Source organism: Formica exsecta, unplaced genomic scaffold, assembly GCF_003651465.1.
Source record: "Formica exsecta isolate Colony F162 unplaced genomic scaffold, ASM365146v1 scaffold590, whole genome shotgun sequence".
NCBI classification, from domain to species: domain Eukaryota; kingdom Metazoa; phylum Arthropoda; class Insecta; order Hymenoptera; family Formicidae; genus Formica; species Formica exsecta.
The window spans coordinates 39,021-58,849 of NW_021853175.1; the positions used below are offsets into that span (position 1 = coordinate 39,021).

Consider the following 19,829-nt stretch of genomic DNA (forward strand, 5'->3'; position numbering starts at 1 on the left):
TTTTTCTTCGTCGGAGTTTGTTTCTTCTTCTATTGCGAGGATCTCTCGTTCTTCCTCTTCTGTTTCATGCGCTTCTCTTGTTACATTGCGGCTCAGTGCATCGGCGTTCGCGTTCGCTCGTCCGGCTTTATGGATGATTTCATAATCATATTCTTCGAGTTTTAATCTCCATCGGATCAATCTCGATCCGGGATCGTTCACATTAAATAGCCAGATTAATGGTTTGTGATCGGTTACGATTTTAAATTTCGTACCGTATACGTATGGCCTAAAATGTTTTACAGCCCATACAATCGCTAGTAATTCTTTCTCGGTTGTATTGTAATTCTGCTCCGCCCGCGATAAAACTCTGCTGGCGTAAGCAATTGGCCGGTCGTTACCTACTTTTCCTTGTGACAATACTGCTCCGATTGCATAGTCGGAAGCATCAGTGGTCACTATGAATTCTTGATTGAAATCTGGATACATTAGCACTGGCGCTGTCATTAATCTTTCTTTTAGTATTTCGAAAGCATTTTGCTGTTCCATAGTCCACTCAAATTTTTCCGTTTTCTTCGTTAATTTCGTCAGTGGCTTGGCTATTTTTGAAAAATCTTCTATGAATTTTCTGTAATATCCGGCTAGTCCTATGAAAGATTGTATATCTTTTACTTTCTTCGGCGTCGGAAATTCCTTTATTGCCGTTAACTTTGACGGATCCGGAGATATCCCATTCTCCGAAATTATGTGACCTAGATAAATTACTTCCTTGCGCAAAAATTCGCATTTATCCGATTGCAATTTTAGATTATTTTCTCGGAGTCTCTGCGGTACCTCCTTGAGTCCTTTATTGTGGTCCTCTAGGCTCGCTCCGCATCCTCTATATGACGATGTCGTCTAAATAAACTAGACATTTAAGTCCTTGCATTCCGGTTAGAATTGAATTCATCAGTCTCTGGAATGTTGCGGGCGCATTTTTCAATCCAAACGGCATTCTATTAAATTCATAGTGTCCGTAGGGCGTTGAAAAAGCTGTCTTTTGTTTATCCTGCTCAGCCATCGGTATCTGATGATATCCTGACGCTAAGTCTAGTGTGGTAAAATATTTAGCGTTTCCTAACTGGTCCAGTATATCAGTGATATTGGGCAGTAGAAAGCAATTGGCCGGTCGTTACCTACTTTTCCTTGTGACAATACTGCTCCGATTGCATAGTCGGAAACATCAGTGATCACTATGAATTCTTGATTGAAATCCGGATACGTTACACTGGCGCAGTCAATAGTCTTTCCTTTAATATTTTGAAAGCATTTTGCTGTTCCATAGTCCACTCAAATTTTTCCGTTTTCTTCGTTAATTTCGTCAGTGGCTTGGCTATTTTTGAAAAATCTTCTATGAATTTTCTGTAATATCCGGCTAGTCCTATGAAAGATTGTATATCTTTTACTTTCTTCGGCGTCGGAAATTCCTTTATTGCCGTTAACTTTGACGGATCCGGAGATATCCCATTCTCCGAAATTATGTGTCCTAGATAAATTACTTCCTTGCGCAAAAAATTCGCATTTATCTGGTTGCAACTTTAGATTATTTTCTCGGAGTCTCTGCAGTACTTCCTTGAGTCTTTTATTGTGGTCCTCTAGGCTCGCTCCATATATGACGATGTCGTCTAAATAAACTAGACATTTAAGTCCTTGCATTCCGGTTAGAATTGAATTCATCAGTCTCTGGAATGTTGCGGGCGCATTTTTCAATCCAAACGGCATTCTATTAAATTCATAATGTAAGGCGTTTAAAAAGCTGTCTTTTGTGTATCTTGCTCAGCCATCGGTATCTGATGATACCCTGACGCTAAGTCTAGTGTGGTAAAATATTTAGCGTTTCCTAACTGGTCCAGTATCTCGGTGATATTGGACAGTGGAAATGAATCGCCTATTGTTAAATCGTTTAGCTTCCGGAAGTCTACTACTACTCGGAGCTTAGGTTTTCCGGATGCATCGGCCTTTTTCGGTATCACTAATAAGGGTGCGTTCCATTGACTCGCACTTGTTCGGATTATGCCGTTTTTTAGCATTTCTTGCACTTGTTTATTTACTTCCGTTTTGTGCTTATCGGAAAGACGATACGGTCTCGTGTTCACCGGCGAGATATCGGCGCGGTTTATCTCGTGCTCTACCGTCGCGGTGCACGTCAGTGTTTCTCCGTCCAACTGAAATGTATCGAAATATTCTTCGCATATCCGTAGGAGTGCCTGTTTTTCGTCCGTATTTAAATGTTGCGTACGTAGTAGTTGTCAGATTTGTCTCGAGCTAGTTTGCTTAAAATTTTTTCTTGCTTGTATTGTATGTATTTTGGATTCGATTTCGCGTTCTATATCTTCGAGGGTGACGTTCGGCGTCTATATCTCGACTTCCGTATCGGTTGTATTTATGATACTAACGGGACATGTGTAATCCTTCGGTTCTACTAAGCAGTTTCCAAGGTAGATTCCTGGAGCTGTTTCCTCTGCTCGTACTATTCCTATCCGATTTTGCTTCGTTATCGCTTTTACGATTGTTTCGCTGCGCGGTTTTAGGATTGTTTTGTTAAACGTATGGAATTTTAACACGGCGTCTCCTATTTTTAATTGATTTTGGTTGTAATCACAGGATACTGAATGTTGTCGAAGGAAATCAATTCCTAGTATTCCTTCATATTCGATCGGAATGTCGTCTCTTACAACGTAAAATGCATGTTTTACCTTGTGGTTTTTCTATTTTAATCGTGGCGTACATTTTTCCTATGGTGTTTACTTTATGCCCGGTTATGCCTGTGAGCGCGATTTTACCTTCATGTATTAGTGTGTCGTCCTTTAAATGTTTCAATTTTATTATTGAGATGGTCGACCCTGAGTCGTACAACATCTGTATCTTTCCGTCTTTCGCTTGTTGCATTGGTAATGTTGTTAGCAATAAGACGGTTTTTTCTGTGCGCGTGGCATATCTTTAATATGTATACTACTTTTCGGTTTTCCGTTTAGACTCCAGCATTTGTCGCGGCTGTGTCCTGTCCTTTTGCAATGCGTGCAGTATTTACTTATCGCGTTTATTCGCGAGGGTTTTTCCGGTTTCGGGAGCACGTATCGGCTACTTCGACAATCGCGTCCGAAATGTCCATTTTTTCCGCATTTAAAGCATTGCGGGTTCGAACTTCGACTATTTCGCGAGTAACTTGATTCGGTTTTATTTTTATTAACAAAACTACTCGCTTTTTCTTCGATCATTGAATCGTATAATTTCATCGCTAGTAAATCAACGCGTTGTCCGAAAGCGTGCGCAGTTTCATTCGGCTTTTGTTTTAGCGAATTGAATTCGATCTGTAAATATGTCGTGCTTTGTTTCGACTAGTAACAAGTCTCGAGTTGTTGTTTTAGTTCGTCGAAAGTCTGAATATTTCGTGTCTCGAAATCCTGCATGGCTTTTCCTTTTAGTTTCGTATATAAAATTGCTCGGATTAACGATTCTTCATCCGCGGGATTTATGTCTTGAACGACGTACGTATATGCATTTAAAAATTCTAATAACTTATGTCGCGATGTTCCGTCAAATTCGGGAATCATTGTTCTTGCTTCCTTTAACGGCAAGTAGTTCGGAGCAATGCTACGTCGATTTCTGATGTCGCGGTCGGTTCACCCGTATGTGGCATTAAACGCGTCGTTATCGGCTTCCCGGCGGTTACATCCGTGACGTGGCAAATCCATAATCGCGTCTTCTACTCGCGTTACTCGCCTATTCATTGCTCTTATTTCTCTAAATGCTGCGCATTTCATTTAGCATTTCGAAGAGTTGCGTATCATCTCTTCTTTCCTCGCGATATGTTTCGGGAGGCGGCGTGCGATTCGCCTCCGCTATGTTTTGGTCCATCTGGCGAATGGATCGTCGCGTGTGTTCTATTTCTTCGTCTACCGCTCTTTGCGGTGGGTCCGCGGGAGCGCGTTCTTGCGGATTTCGCGATTCGGCCATATTATTTTCTTGTTGGCTATAAATCTTTTCCGGATCGAACAGATCGCTCTTGTAGGACATTAACGAAAATTCGCGTCGTAAAGATACTTTACTTGGAGTTCTGCTAATATACGGTCGCGTACGTCTAGTCTCGCGTTGGGTGTTGTCAGTGGGGTCAGTCGTATTACGCGAGAGTAGTTTTACGTGTGCTGGCGTGCCTGCCCTGTTCACACTCGGGGTGCTTTGCAGGTCTTGGGGAAGGCTTGGCTGCTTCCGTCCGTCAACTTTAATTCGATTGGTTGCTGGCGTGCCCGTTTTTGAACAGTTGTGTCTTTTTCAGGTCTTAGCGGGATGAGCTCGCTGACGTCCTCTGGCAGATCCCACCGCTGCCACCAATTTTGTTATGCCTCGGGTGAGGCACGGTAAATTTCGGTCTCGTTGCCGGATTAAGACTTAGGAATCTGGGATGCGTCTGGCGGGTTACCCGTAGCACTGGACACTTTTCATGTTAAATAAAACTTTTATTCATTACAAATGTTTTTAGTTATAATTCGTCCTCGTATTTATTACCTACTCGGGTCGCGTATCGCGTTAACTGACACTCGCGTGCGCGTGTTTGGAGTCGGGTTTACGTCGCGAGACTCGCTTCTCGATCTCCACGACTTTTACTAATTGTAAGTGTGACTACTCGATATTGCATAATTATCGACACTTGCTGCTGACACTCGCGACTGTTAGCGCTACTACCCGCGTAATATTAATTAAGGATAAAGACTACCCGCCGCTCGTTAGCGATGTGTCTTTTTATTATCTCCCCTTGGTTTCCCAGGAGGGGATCGTTTAGCGACAAGACCATGTACCGTGTCGCTCGATTTTTGCGGCAAGATCCGGATGCAAGCTAAGGAGTTTTAAGTAGGACTTCTTTGCTTGCATTTTCGCAATTTCCTTATTCCTTTTTGTTTCGCTTTTAAATAGGACTTCTACGTTGCATTTTCGCAACGCCCTTATTCCGCTTGCCTTGATTTCCGCGTTTTCGCAATGAAGTGATTGCGCCGTCGCTCGCGCGGCTTTGCGCGTGGCTCGCATTGTCAGCGTTTCGCTCGGTCAACGTTCGTAACGTGATCTGTATTTGCGTTACACGTTGAGCATTGTCTTATCGTATAAAATAATATATCTCTAAAATAATATATATCTAGTAATTCGTGTATAGCCTTTTCGGGCTATAACACTATGCTCGCGCAGGCGCAAAGCGTTCACGGCGCGTTGCGCGACGCTAGCCGACGCGACATCGCGTGAGCCCTTGAGCAGTTCGAGTTTCGCGAGCGCGACTTCGCCGTCCCTGAGTTGATCGACCGGCTTTACGAGCGCAACGTTAGGCGAGTCGTCGCGTCGCCGATCGACGAGGAGCCCGAATCGCGGCCGATCGGCGAGGAGCCCGAATCGCAGCCGATGGAGGACGAGGCTGAACCATCGACGGTCGACGAGGGTGAACCGCCGGCGGGTGTACGATTAGAGGGTTACGAGCCTGAATCGCAGCCGTTCGACGAGGAGTAACTTTACGCGTTAATAAAATTTGATTTTTGTCCGTACTTATATACTTCATGTATCGCACGCGCACATTTGTAAGATGCAAATTTTTACGAATAAACGCTATATGTTAAATGAAGCGCCGATTCTTTTCGCTTCTCTTTCCTTCTCCGGCATCCTCTCGCTCTCGCGCTTCTCGTAATGAGCGTCGCGCTATCCTTCTTTCGCGCCTCTCGTAGTAAGCGTCGGCGCTCTCTTATCGCGGAAGGATACGCGCTCGCGATAAAAATAGTGTTCGTCTAATGCAGTGCTCGGAGATAGTTGCCCTTTTCGGGCCGATATGTGAGGCGCCGCCTACGCCCCCCCCCCTACCGCTCGAGGCTCGACGGCCGAGCCGCCGATCGCGCGCTATGCCTCAGGAGCGTCTCGATCTAAAAAATATGCTGAGATTGTACCTGCCGTCAAAACGTCGTTTAAATTTGCTTTGCCAGATAATTTTTATAATAGCTTTCCACATCACCCATGAGGTACTATTGTCGATGCTTTTTTTTTAAGTGGTTTCCCCAGTAGGCCTATTCTACTAAAAGATATAAAAGACTAGAAGATAATTAAATATGTGGCTTGATAAGAAAACAATATTTTATATCGTAAGATATAATATAAAAACGAAAAACGAAGCAAAAGAAACCGAAAACCAATTTGGATCAAAATTTTAATTTGATATTCTAGGTCGTTTGCACAATTCTACTAGAGATGATATATCCACAGAGATTTTAGATGAACTAACGCGCATCAGCGAGGATAATGATGTATCGCTTAAAGAAGAACGTTTTTCTGTTTTAATAACAGCAGAAGAGAGAAAACAAACGACAAACAATGAACGATTCTGCTGTTTTTTAACGCTCAACGGTTATTCAAGGGGATCCAAAAGTGACGGCCGAACTCCGACGGGTTAGCGCCCTCATCCAAGCGTAACTAAAATTATCGATAATACCGACCGAAATTATCTAAGACGAGCGCATTTAAACTCTTGTGTGAGATTGCAGAGTTTTGGAGATCGACATTATTAAAGTAAAAAGTGTTTGTTACGCTATTTGCGTAATAGTTATAGTGTATCGTGTGTTAGTCGTACGGTTTACTATTTCTGGATTTTCTAAAAAATGGATAAGGACCAAAGATACGTGCAAGCTTTTGATAAGGTATGGGAAGAAATATTTTTTGCGTCTATTTGTAATAAAATCACCTGTCTTTTGTGTGGTTATCAACCCACTCTTATAAAAAAATACATTCTTTATAGACATTATAAAACTAAACACATAAATGAATATTCGAAATATGTGGACGAGGAGAAATTTAATTTAATTGAGGGATTGAAATTAGTTTATCAAGAAAGTTGTAGTTCGAGTTCTGTCGATAATGCTACATCTTCGATAAAAGCTCTTACAGCGTCGTATGTAATTTCAAATCTTATCGCGAAAAATTCCAAGCCGTTTCGTGAAGGAAAATTTATAAAGGAATGCTTCATCGCAGCAGTAGAGTCGTTTGGAAATTCGTTAACTCTTGATGAAGCTGCTAGTATTCCTTTAATTGACAAAATAGTAAAATCCCGCATAAATGATATTGCTTCTTCTTTAGAAAAAAAATTAAAATCCTTATTAGAATCTTGTTCTTTTTTTTCATTATGTCTCGATGAGAGCACCGATAATCGGCATGTGAGTCAACTGAGTATTTTTGCTCGAATCGTGCAAAACGATTTTTCATATGTCGAGGAGCTCTTAGATGTTGTCCCACTACATAACACAACAAGGGGTATTGATATCTTCGAAGCTGTTAACCAAACTCTTCAAAAATTTGATATAGATTTCTCAAAATGTTCAGCTATCGTAACTGATGGCGCAAGAGCAATGATAGGTTCGAAAATGTAAATCTTAAATGCTACGGTATTGCTTATTAGATAAAAAGGCTTTTTATGCGACTTATACAGTGAGGTATACGTCTGTCGTGATGTTTTCAGTGAGTCTAGCGTGGCCCAGTTGTATCAGAAAGTCTCTCAGGTTGTGGGCCCCCTCAGTATATTCATTGTATATCATTAATTTTACCATTGCAGTTCTATCACCAAGGGGATGGACTATTTGCATCCATCCTTCTTGGCGCTCTGTGAGGATCTTACATAATTGCCGTATCTTTTCGGGCCATTCCGTAGCTGTTGTAACCGCTGGGCCTGTGTGTGGTAAACCGCATCTGATGCTTTGCCACGGCAAGTCTCGGAATCGGTCTTCTAAAAAATAAACATGTCCCATAGGCCTCCAGATTACCATGCCCCAATCTCTGAGAGAGATTTTGATCCTATGCGTCATTGTATTAACTCTTATAATGACGCCGCGTTGCCAGATGGTTTTAATTTTGACAGCGCAAGGCTCATCTTCTTTCAAGTCTTCAGGCCAACAATGAAGATATTGAGATCGTCGATTCATTCGGAAGTTAAGCTTTTCGATAAGCTCCATCAGATCTCTTTCGCCGTTCTTCAGCTGGACCCAGAAAAGCGATGGAGATTCCGCGCGTGTTACCCGTATTTCCAACCGTCCGCGGGTTAATTCATGGGTGTTGATATTTTCGATTTCCATTTTCTAGAAATAGTTAAAACTGCTTGATGTAGTAAAAAAAAATTTACAAAAGCTCTTTTTTTTATTCTTGTTGATGGAAAGGAAGAGGATAAAAGACGTTTAATAAAAATTTTCTTCTATTATTTTTGTTATTATTATTATTATTAATATATAATTAATATACTTTTTCTTCTTTCCCCTTTTTTTTATTTTTACTCCCTTATTTCTAATGTATAGATAGCGTTTTCTTCCGGATGTAGCAGAGGATATACGGCGTTCCTTTCCATGGTGTTTATGTTACGGGTTTCTTGTTTAGTGGGTTTTATTACTTTATGGTCTTCCAGTGGTGCGCTTGGCGGTGGTGGTGGTGGATTTGGCTGTGGCCTCTCGGGTTGCTTCCGTCTTCCCAGATGTAACAAAAGATTTGTGAGGGAATCCCAGATTGCTCCAAGTAAATAGATTGACCATCCATACACAGTATGTAAGGCATATCCATGTACAATTGTGTCTAATATTAACTTGGAAACTTTTGCGACTAAATAAATCCCGAGTAATCCAGCGCTGATATTGCCGAAAAACAGGAACTTATTCCAGAATTTTTTCCAAGCGGAAGCGGCTATCTTTTCCATAAATGCTTCATCTAATAAATTGGAAATGGAGCCACCCTATAGAGAAGTGGGTCTTCCCATTACTCCTCTTGCTACGGTGCTAAGTACTGACGGTCGTTCGGCCAGAAACATTATATGATCTCTCAGATCTTTTAACTCTTTTTCAGAATATATACCACTCTGTAATTATCATAGCTTGTTTTGTTTTAACTCGTACAAGTTTTTTTCAATTGACATTGTAAACATTGCTGTATGTATCGTTGAACATCGGCTTTCAAGTTTTCCCAGTAATAATTATGTTTTATTCGGTTGTAAGAGTTTTTGTGACTCCCCGGTGCCCTCCCGTTGGTAAACAATGCATTTCATTACATGAGATGTGTAAGTACCCGGTTTTGCCTCAACACAAGGAAAGTAACAGTAAATACGGCGGTTGTATATTCCGGCGTACAAAGTGGCGATCAAAACTAATATGATATATTCTCTAATATGTACAGAATACAATGCTGCATTTACCGAAACAAATGCTCTATATGGAAAAAGTGCACAACGACTCGATTCTTGCCTCGATATCGACCTTTTTGGGCTAAAAACTTTGAACTTCTATTAAAAAAGAAATATCGTGTGCACAGGGGCACGGTTTGTTTTAAAATAATGATGGCGTCAATCTACAAGTAATAACACAAGTTAGCCATAGATAGCAGAATTTATTACGAAAAAACAAGGTACCCGGTTTGACCCGCCTACCCAGTTTTACCCAATTTTCCCCAATTTTCCCCTACATGATCGTTGTATATACAATATATTTCAAGTTTGTACCATCTTGTTTAAATAAAATCAATAAATTCGCATTGTCGCGTATAAGATGCTTGGGTATCTTGGTATACGTTTGACAAAGATAGAAACAGTCGACGAATGTCGACTCATTGCAAAGTATTCTCTTATCGTATCTTGCTTGTCGCACGTCATCAAAGATAAAAATGGAATTCGGAAGCGCCTCGCACGGTGGAATGATGTCACTATTATTAGAGAATGTAAAATAATCAATTTTATCAATCAGTAACAGCAAGTTTTCCAAGTATCAATATTTCGGTTGTTGAAGCGATTTCGAGTATATGTACACATCCTCGAAACATATACCGTGTGGGCTTTCTATCAAACTTATCAACACGTTAGTCTTACCGCAATTCGAAGGACTGCAAATGATACCGCGTATAGTAATCGGCAGCATGTTTCCATGTTTGCGTATTTCTTTCTCGGACATTAGTCGTGTTTTATCGTCAAAATTTGTCACTTTGATTATCGTCGCTTGACGCACGAACCGCATATTTGCTCTCGCGAATCTCAAATCAGATTTTTGGAAAATGAGTCATTGGGGTCCTATTTATAGAAGTGCACCGAATCGAAACTGCTTAGCCTCGAAAATGTTTCTTCTTCTGTCGGTTAACGATATTCTCGAGCTTACCGCCGAGCAGTTACAGATTATCCCCAAGATTGTTTTACTGCGAGACTTTGGTGGCTACGTGGAACAATTGTGGGACAAGTTTCCCGAACATATAATGGCTGACTTTGAGGTTTGACAACATTGTCGATGTATGCGACATTATAATTTGCCGTGGCAGCAAACACATATCGACATTCCAACACAGTTAATAAAAGATTGTGGCAAATGCCGGCGAAAACTATAAGAGGTAGCAACGATTTCGACCAGCGACACGTTGCAGATAATATACTCGCCGCGAAAGCGCGAACACGTATTACCGCGAAAGATTCGACTCTTGGCGAAAGAGCAGTCGCTACAGCTGTTCGGGCGGCTATGAAAGCAAAGACAAAATTCGATATGGGGATGAAAACAAAATATTATCGATGAAGAAAAAGACTGCGAAAAAACGAATACTTCCTGTAGCGAAGCGCGGTAGTATCTTACCAATTTTACCATTATTGGGAGTTCTCGGTTCTTTGGCTGGCGGAGCAGCGGGAATCGCAAAGGCGGTGAATGATAACAATGCGGCGCAACGTCAACTCGACGAAAGTCAACGTCATAATCACACCATGGACTTTATCTCGCTCCATACAAGCGTGGATGAAGGTTCTCAACAACGGCTAAGAAAAAGAAACGTCAAAAAACGGTAAAAATGCCTGCCGGTGTAACAACCAATATGCAATTGGAATAACATGCAAAACATATGCATATAACATTCTTTAGAGGCGTTTTCATGCGCAATAATTTACCGATAAACAGTGTACGACGAAATGAGAGCAGTATCGTCAATTTGAATGACGTCGATGGTTCCGGTACTCATTGGGTAGCATATGCAAAGTGAGGAGATCGGGTAGTATATTTCGATAGTTTTGGAAATCTTTGACCGCCCAAGGAATTAGTACGATATTTTGGATAGAATGTGGCAAATATAGAATACACCGAGAAAAAAGTTATACTAATGGTAACAAAAAAATAAAATTATTCACAGATAGTCGTTTTTAATTAAACAATTTTGTTAAGATGGCAAAATGTAATATTTTTTTGATTAGACAAGCAGAATTTGGTGAACTTCTTGAATTAATAAAACGATATTATTTGGTTACTTATATTTTGTAAATAGTAATATAAAGTTCGGTCGCAGTTACAAAATAAATTATCTTTTAATAATTTCAACAAAATAATCTGTTATGATAGAAAACATTTTTGTTAAATGTAGTACGGAACGGTATGATACAGAGTTAACCAAACAATTTTTTAATAAATTGTAACGCGGTCACCTTTCTCGACGCTCAAATCGGTTCGTCGGTGTCCGGGTTCGAGGGAAGGGGAGATTCAAACTTACGCGAACACAGGTTAGGTAGAAAAGATAGTTTATTCAGAGAAAGTGTACAAGCGGGTTGGCGTGCAGGACCAAGCGGTTGCGGTCAGCATGCGACAGGCATTCGGCGGGCTCCACGGCGCGGAGCGGCGTGCGGCTGGAAGTGCAAAGCGGTTAGTTCGTGCAGGCGGCGCTAGGTCGAGTGTCTGGGCTTAATATCTACCGGGTATTTTATTTACATGCAGACTTATGGCTACGTCGTGGTTAAGATTAGCGGGCTTACTACTAGCAGGCTTATTACTATGGCGCGTGCGCGAGGCGAGAAGCTTATATCTATGACGCGGTATTTATATGCGGTTTTATGACTACGGCGCGGTTACGACTAGCGGGCTTAGTGCTAGGGCGCGGGTACGGCTCGCGGATTTATTTCTAAAGATGACATTTCATGGGCAGTGAAAAGCAGCAGCAGTTTAGAAAGTAACTAGAATCGATGACGTACTTTCGGCGTAAGTTTTTGCTGTTTGAAGTTCATCCTGTTGAAAAGCAAAGCAGTAAAAGCTGTGTTTGGTTATATATGTACATATATCAGGTATATAAATATGAAACTGGAATTTGCCCATAGATGGCCCTAGCTGTCATTGGCGCCATTTTCTTGTTTTGACATCTGATAAAGATTTTCAACTCACAACAATACAAGTTTCATACAACAGCATAGTTTTTAATAGCGTTGAACATGTCGAATTTTGTGCGTAAGTTAATAATAGTTAGATAATAATTAGTAATAATAGATACATAGATAAATAGATAGATATTGTTTCGTTATTAAAAATTAATTCAGACGTAAAATCTACATATAATTGAATTTGTTCACATCATTGGATTAAAAATATTATAGACACATATTTTTGAAACTTTTTTGAAATTGATAATATGTACATACGGTATTTCATTCTTAACTTAGATAACAACATGAAATAATTAATCACAAATCATTTGATACATAAATTAGGTTAGGTTAGGTTAGGAAACACTAATATAAATATACATATATATATATATATATATATATATATATATATATTGACAATGCTTATCTGCTTGTTAATAACAATTAACTTATTTATCCTTATTTAAAAATTTTTAATGTTTAAATTTTTAGATACAAATGGTAAATACATGTGGAGTATGCGAAATTATTGTTGATGAAAATGAAATGCTTCAACATTCTTGTCTGGAGAATTATAATCGTGTGCATATCGATAACAATCGCTATTTTTATCCAGTGTGTGGTAAGACAAGTAAAGATTTTATTACATATTGTGAAGTAATAATTTTTAATGGATACGTTATCTATACATAGACAATGGGACTATCATAAGGCGCAGTGATATAGGCAATAACACAGAAGCCATTGTAGAAGACTTCAACATTGAAAATGAACCATCCACAAGTACACTTAGTACTCAAGAAACTGAGGATATAGAGGAATTACTTATCGAAGAAGTATCTCAAAGAAAAATCCTTTATAATTATAACCTTCCCATCACACAGCGTAATAGACTGGCAATCAGTGAGCAGTGGCAACAAATATCAACAATGTTAAATGATATGTGGCGTTAATTTTATGATTATTATCAAAAATAAAACAACAGTAATGTTTCATGCATTATACATACATTAATACTTATACATACATACATATATATAATATTAATAAGCCGATTGAGTGCAAAAGAAGCTCAAAAGAAATGGAAAACATTGCGAGACACATTCTGCCGCAAAATAGCCGAAGATAAGCAGCCCAGCGGAGCTGCAGGATCAAATAAAAAAAAATGGAAGTACTTTGACAGAATGCTGTTTTTAAAGGATACTCTCATTACAAAACAGTATGTATAAAACTAAATTACTTTGTTTTTGGAATTTTTGGAATAAACCCTAGATTTATGGAATTATTTTTGGAATAAACCTAGATTTATGTAACAAATTTGATTGGACTATTATAATTTTATTAGTGCCATTTCTATTGTGTAATTATTATTTAACACTATAGAACTACAACAAATTTAGAATCTGGATCAGGAGAAGCAGCAGGTCCCTTGAATAAAAAACGTAACGTAATGATATCAATTATTCTTATTCAGCCATTGAATAATAATACATATATTTATATGTACTATTCAGTAGATAAAAGGGAATTTAATGAATAATTACGTTACCAATGTTTCGTAATGTCACGATATTTTAAGATCCTTATCTCAAATCCATAATAATAAATCCCCTTTTATTTATTGTAAAAATTGTTTTTGTTGTAACTATTAAAAAGCTTTTTTTATTTTTTAGGACGCACAACTCATTCAAATATGAAAGAACCAAATACAGCAATGCAGCAAACTGCAGATGCTATATCTACAATTGCAACTCCTGTGCAACCGTTAACATTGCCACCATCTCCGACCCTAGACGATGTAGATGGATTATTTTTGATACTTGGGAGTCAATTAAGGCGACATACAGAAGAGCGAAGAAGGACTTTAATTTTAGAAATATTGCAATTTATGCACGAAAAATTCTACTTCTAAATGCTATCTAATACTACTTCTTACTATACTTTGCTTTTGTTTGCAAGAAAAATATTTTGTATTTTTGTTAACATATATATTTTATAGTATACATAATTTATGATAATACATATTTTTTATTGTACGTAATCCTAATAAATAATTAATTTTTTTATGCAAAATCAAATTTATTTATTTAATGATCCAAAACAGTTTAATTAAATTTAAATATTTATAAAATCATAGAAATTATTTTAAGACTGATAAATGTAAAATTTATTTAAACTGTTGTCGGATTTCAGCAGACGTTCTTGTGTATGTGTGTGTTGAGCAAGAAGCCATTGGTTGCAGGACACTGTTGTCTAGTTGCACAATTTTTCTCCAATTGCCTTCAATAATTGTCAATAAAATTCATCATTTGCTTCTTCGTCAATCATATCAGCAGTTATAAATGACTGCTCTCTATTTGATATATCTTTTTTGCGTAGCCAATTGTGTAAAGTTATTGTAGCTTTCACCATGTTTTCAATAGTCTCAACTTTTCCTATAATTGGTTTTCTATATATTCGCCATTGAGCAGCAAGAATCCCAAAAGCATTTTCTATTGTTCTTCTTGCTTGACTGAGTCGGTAATTGAAAATTTTTTGTTCTGTTGACAAACTATCTCTTCCAGAAAAAGGACGCAATCGAGTACGGACTCAGTGGAAATGCTTCGTCTGCAACTAATACATAAGGATACTTGGAATTTCCTTCATAAATTTCTTCGGCAGGTGGAACATCCATTTCCCCCTGTGCAAATTTTTGTCCGATTAACGAATTTTTAAAAACACCACCGTCGCTCTGTCTACCATAGGCACCAATGTCAACATATGTGAAAACATAGTTGGCATCACAGATTGCTAGTAATACAATACTGTGGGATTTTTTATAGTTGTAATAAGCAGAGCCACTGCGTTGAGGACTTTGAAAGAGAAATAGAATTTGAGTAATGGAGTAACTGCGTAAATTATATGCAAATTTTGATTCAGATATGCAGAAAAACCATTTTATACCTGTATAATAACATGTTTGCCATCCATTGCTCCAATACAATGTGGAAATTGCCATTTAATATTCATTTCATTTGCAATCTTCCTCCATTCTTTATGTGTGTGAAATGGAAGCACAAGAGGGTACAATGCATCCCATATAGCTTCACATGTTTCAGGAATAATTTGAGAAATTACTGTTTGGCTGACCAAGTACTGGTGTGACATGGATGCCATACTGTCACCACTAGCTAAGTATCTAAAATATGAAAATTTTACTTTTTTCTACTTACAATAAAAGGATAATAGAAAAAACTACATATTACGTATTGCATTACCTTAAACATATTATTAAACGTTGTTCCGTTTCAATGGGTTCTCGAATGGCATATTGTCGGCTTATTCTTGGCGCAATTAATGCAAGTAACTCTTCAAATTGAGTATAGTTCATCCGAAAATAATTTTTAAATCGGAGATCATCTAATTTCAACATTGGGAATACCAAGTAATAAAATCCTTTGCGTCGTCGTTGCTTATAAATCTCAGCCATCCAATATCGTCTCTTTTTGTATTTTCTTTTCCTTACTATTGTACTTGTGTAAGCTATCGCTACTACAGCTGCCGCTATTACAGCTTGTTTTTGATGTATTTTTGCATTATACTCATTAATTTTAAGTATACGCTCTGTTTACCACTGATATAATTTTTGATTGTACGACATAGTGCTTTTACTCATTCGGCTATATCTCAATTAATATTGAAATTGAGATTAACGATTTAAAACACTGCAGAAAACCTATTTCATGGGCAGCGCAGCAATTCTGTAAAATCACCAAACAATGCTAGTTACCTACTAAACTGCTGCTGCTTTTTACTGCCCATGAAATGTTACCTTAAGGCTTACTGTCTACGGCGCGGGTACGACTCGCGGACTTATTTCTAAAGCTTACTGTCTACGGCGAGGCATACATATCCGGCTTACAACTAATGTTAGGTCAGGCTGGGTGGCTAGGTATTGCGGGCAGGACCGAGTGTCACGTCGAACCCTGCCTTGGCACCGGAAGCCGGTGAAACCCGACAGAGCTAAGTGAAACCTTAGCCCCAGGAGTGGTGACAGGAGCCGGTGAAACCCGGCAGAGCTTAGTGAAACCTCAGCCCCAAGAGGTAGTCGGTACTGATTAGGTTGGTGTCAGGAGTCGGATCGCAGGATAAGATCTGGTCCCGATGTCTCGGCCGGCCGGTCTTATATACCCGGCCGGCGTCCCCCACTATACGTTGTCGGCCCGGCGCCGACGGTGGGAATTGGTTCCGCGTGGGAGCACCGCGAGAGAGATAGCGCTTGAAGAGAGTACGATAGCGGGATAGGTAAAGCTGGGTGAAATAAGTCATGCGTGTGCCTACATATATACATATACACAGGGTGTTCCCGGGTTAAATAAACTTGAAATATGAATTAAGGACCTTAAAACAAGAAAAAATTTTCCTCTGGAAGTATGCTCACAAACGCTTCGTTCAAGAGATATTGACTTCTGAAGTTATGAACTACAGGAACGAATAATTTCGAAATGTTTCTTTTTATTTTTGTTTTGAAGATCGAACGTCATTAACAGGCTTGTGTTTGCACTGTAAACAAAGCTCCGTACATTCGTACCAAATAATTGTTAGTTCGTTGAATGCTTTCGTGGAATAAACTACAATCATGCCTCATACGTATTGGATTAGTGAATATGCCGATATGGTATATTTATATGAGTTTTGTGACGGAAATGCTAACGCTGCACGCCATTCTGATTATTGTACAGCAATAAATAGAATTAACCTAGATTATTTCGAAATTATTCGTTCCTATAGTTCATAACTTCAGAAGTCAATATCTCTTGAACGAAGCGTTTGTGAGCATACTTCCAGAGGAAAATTTTTTCTTGTTTTAAGGTCCTAAATTCATATTTCAAGTTTGGCCATTTAACCCGGGAACACTCGGTATATATATTTATATATGTACAACCCATGTACAGCCGTGTACCGTAGTAACGGCCCTGGCTTACATCATATTTAAAGTTGGTCAGTATTACTAAATATTTTGTATGGATAACAGCTTTGGTCCGACGCATGCATGTCACTGCGTGTTTATGTATTGCGTTAGGAAGTGTTCAGAAGCTTCTGATATAAAATATTGCAATAATTTGAAGAGATAGTTATATATACAAATTACACAAATCAATTGTAAGACATGGAATTTAATAATATGTTTTATGTAATATAATTAACATATACAAATATATTACATTAATATTTAAAACTGCAAATATATTTAAAAAAATCTGTATACAGGGTGGCCCACGTTAAATGTTACAAGCTAATAACTCTAAAAATATTTGTCAAATCAAAAAATTGTTTAGGAGAAAGTTTCATGTTTTCGAAGGGCCTTTCTAACTACGTAACACATAGTTGAGTCACATAATGCTGACAATAATTTTAGGAGTCAAATATTTCTTTCTTCTAAAAATATATTACGAAATATATGTATATATTATATGATAGTAAAGTGACTAGATTGTGAATAGATTGAATAATAATAGAAAATGTTAATTTTTCGTGTTATCTTGTGATATATTTTCATTTATTTGACCTAATTGTTCTTCATATACTCTGTCTTTAATTTCAGTTTTCATGAGAGTATATTTTTTTTGAAAATTCTGGCCATTCATTGTGGGTGCGTTCCGAGTTGCGCATGAAACGCATAGATTGCATTACTATTGCGCAGCGCTTCAAAATCGTTTCGTTTTGTCAATGCGCATGAAGCGCTTTAGTTATTTGGAACGGTTACCTGCGCGCTAATGCGAATTGAAAATTCGCCATGCAAAACGTCAATAAACAATTTCCAGTAATTATAATCTCTTCGTCGATATTTTTGAAAAAAACAATGAAAGCGATAGTTCCGAATCGGGTGACAGTGAAAATGAGAATGAAGTTGAAGACATATCTCTAAGTGATATGCAGACATTGTTTTCTATACTAATGGCAAGTAAATCACGTGGAGAAAATATCGGAGTTGAAAAAATTACGGATTACGTCGATTGCGCAATTCCTGATTACACCAATGTTATATTTAAAGAATATTTTAGGTAAGCATTTCAACATAAATGTTATTAAGTTATAAACTTGTAATATTTTCTTATCTGGTTTTATCATAAATTCATTTCACTAATATCATAATCTAACATTCTAGGCTGTATCCAGCTACATTTGAAATGGTTTTATCACTGATTGGACCAGCACTAAATGCCACAGGTACCACAATTGGTAGAAAACCAATTTCAGCAGAAAAGCAACTGTATATTGCTTTTTGTTTTATGGCTACTCCTGATTCGTACAGGTATATAAAACCCAGCTGTGGTCTATATTCGTGTAACCACCATTACATTTATAGCATTTTTCACTGGGCAGCACTGAGTGCCATATTGCATTCAACTGACACCATCTCTTGTAGCTAATGCCGAATTTCTGCACCAAAATAAAACACAATGCCGTCATGTAATGTGCGCCAATGCAGCCAGTGAAAAACGCTATTAGATTGTTTTGTGACAAGCTTCTCATTGTTGAATTTTCTGGATTGTTACAGATCCGTTTGTGTCAAATTTGGAGTTGGCAAAGCAACTGCTTTTAGGACTGTGAGACGTGTTACCTACGCACTTCATTGCATCGCACCTCGATTTATACAGTGGCCCAAAGATGTTGTTGTTGCTGATATCATGGGACATTTCAAATAGATTTGTGGCTTTCCAAGTGTCATCGGTGCCATAGATGGAACACACATTAAAATCCGAACTCCGCCAATTGATTCAGCTTCTTACATAAACCGGAAAGGTTTTCCATCCTTAAATGTCCAAGTAGTGTGTGATTCACGTGGTTTCTTTACGCACTGCTATGTAGGACAAGGATCAATTCACGATGCTCGAGTTTTTAGAAACTCCTCAGTAGCACGTTTTCTAGAGATGCCTGACTTATATTTCCCTAATGACTCCCATATTATCGGAGATGCTGCATATGCAATTCATCCGCACCTATTGGTCCCATTTCGAGACAATGGCCATTTGTCAAACCGACACAAAAATTTCAATTATTGTCTATCGTCAACACGGATGGCAGTTGAACGTGCAATTGGACAATTAAAAATAAGTTTTAGAATACTATTAGATTGTTTACCACTAACGGATCTTAAAAAAATTCCAGAGTTCATCATAGCATGTTGCGTGTTACATAATATTTGCATATTACAAAATGATGTAATGACTATTGGCGTCCAACATTACGAAGAATTACAGACACTTGTTCGCGGCAATAACACTGACATGGGAAATGCTGAAAGAACGAGAATAATGAATGAATTGCAAATGAAGCTCAATTGATTGATAATGAATATTTGATTATTAATAATGAAAATTGTAATTAGGACCAATTAACGAACTTATACGAAGGATTTTATATTGTTTTTTTATAAATAAACATTTTTGGTTAATAAACAGACATCAGTTATGTTTAATTTTTGGTTTTATTCCTACTATTCAGTCTTATATTCAATCTGTAACAGGCCGCTTTCGCGAGCGCTCGGATTAGCTCGGCCGGGATCAGGGCTCGTGAATGGGTATCGAGATACGAACGCGCTGTATGTGATTAAAGAATTGTATTTATTATGGATAATATGTATATTTCATAAAAAATAAAAAAATAAAAAATAATTTTCCTCTAAAAA

General features: G+C 38.2%; 1 protein-coding gene and 2 pseudogenes across 1 annotated transcript; 1 reads left to right on the forward strand and 2 right to left on the reverse strand.

The window, feature by feature from the left end:
* Positions 1-7,457: 7,457 nt before the first annotated feature.
* LOC115242350 lies at positions 7,458-8,105 on the reverse strand. The gene has a single exon (XM_029818581.1). It carries the CDS (start codon positions 8,103-8,105, stop codon positions 7,458-7,460), a length of 648 nt encoding a protein of 215 aa, XP_029674441.1.
* Positions 8,106-14,449: 6,344 nt separating this feature from the next.
* On the reverse strand, positions 14,450-15,313 carry LOC115242351 (annotated as a pseudogene).
* Positions 15,314-18,094: 2,781 nt separating this feature from the next.
* On the forward strand, positions 18,095-19,812 carry LOC115242352 (annotated as a pseudogene).
* The last annotated feature ends 17 nt before the right edge of the window (positions 19,813-19,829 follow it).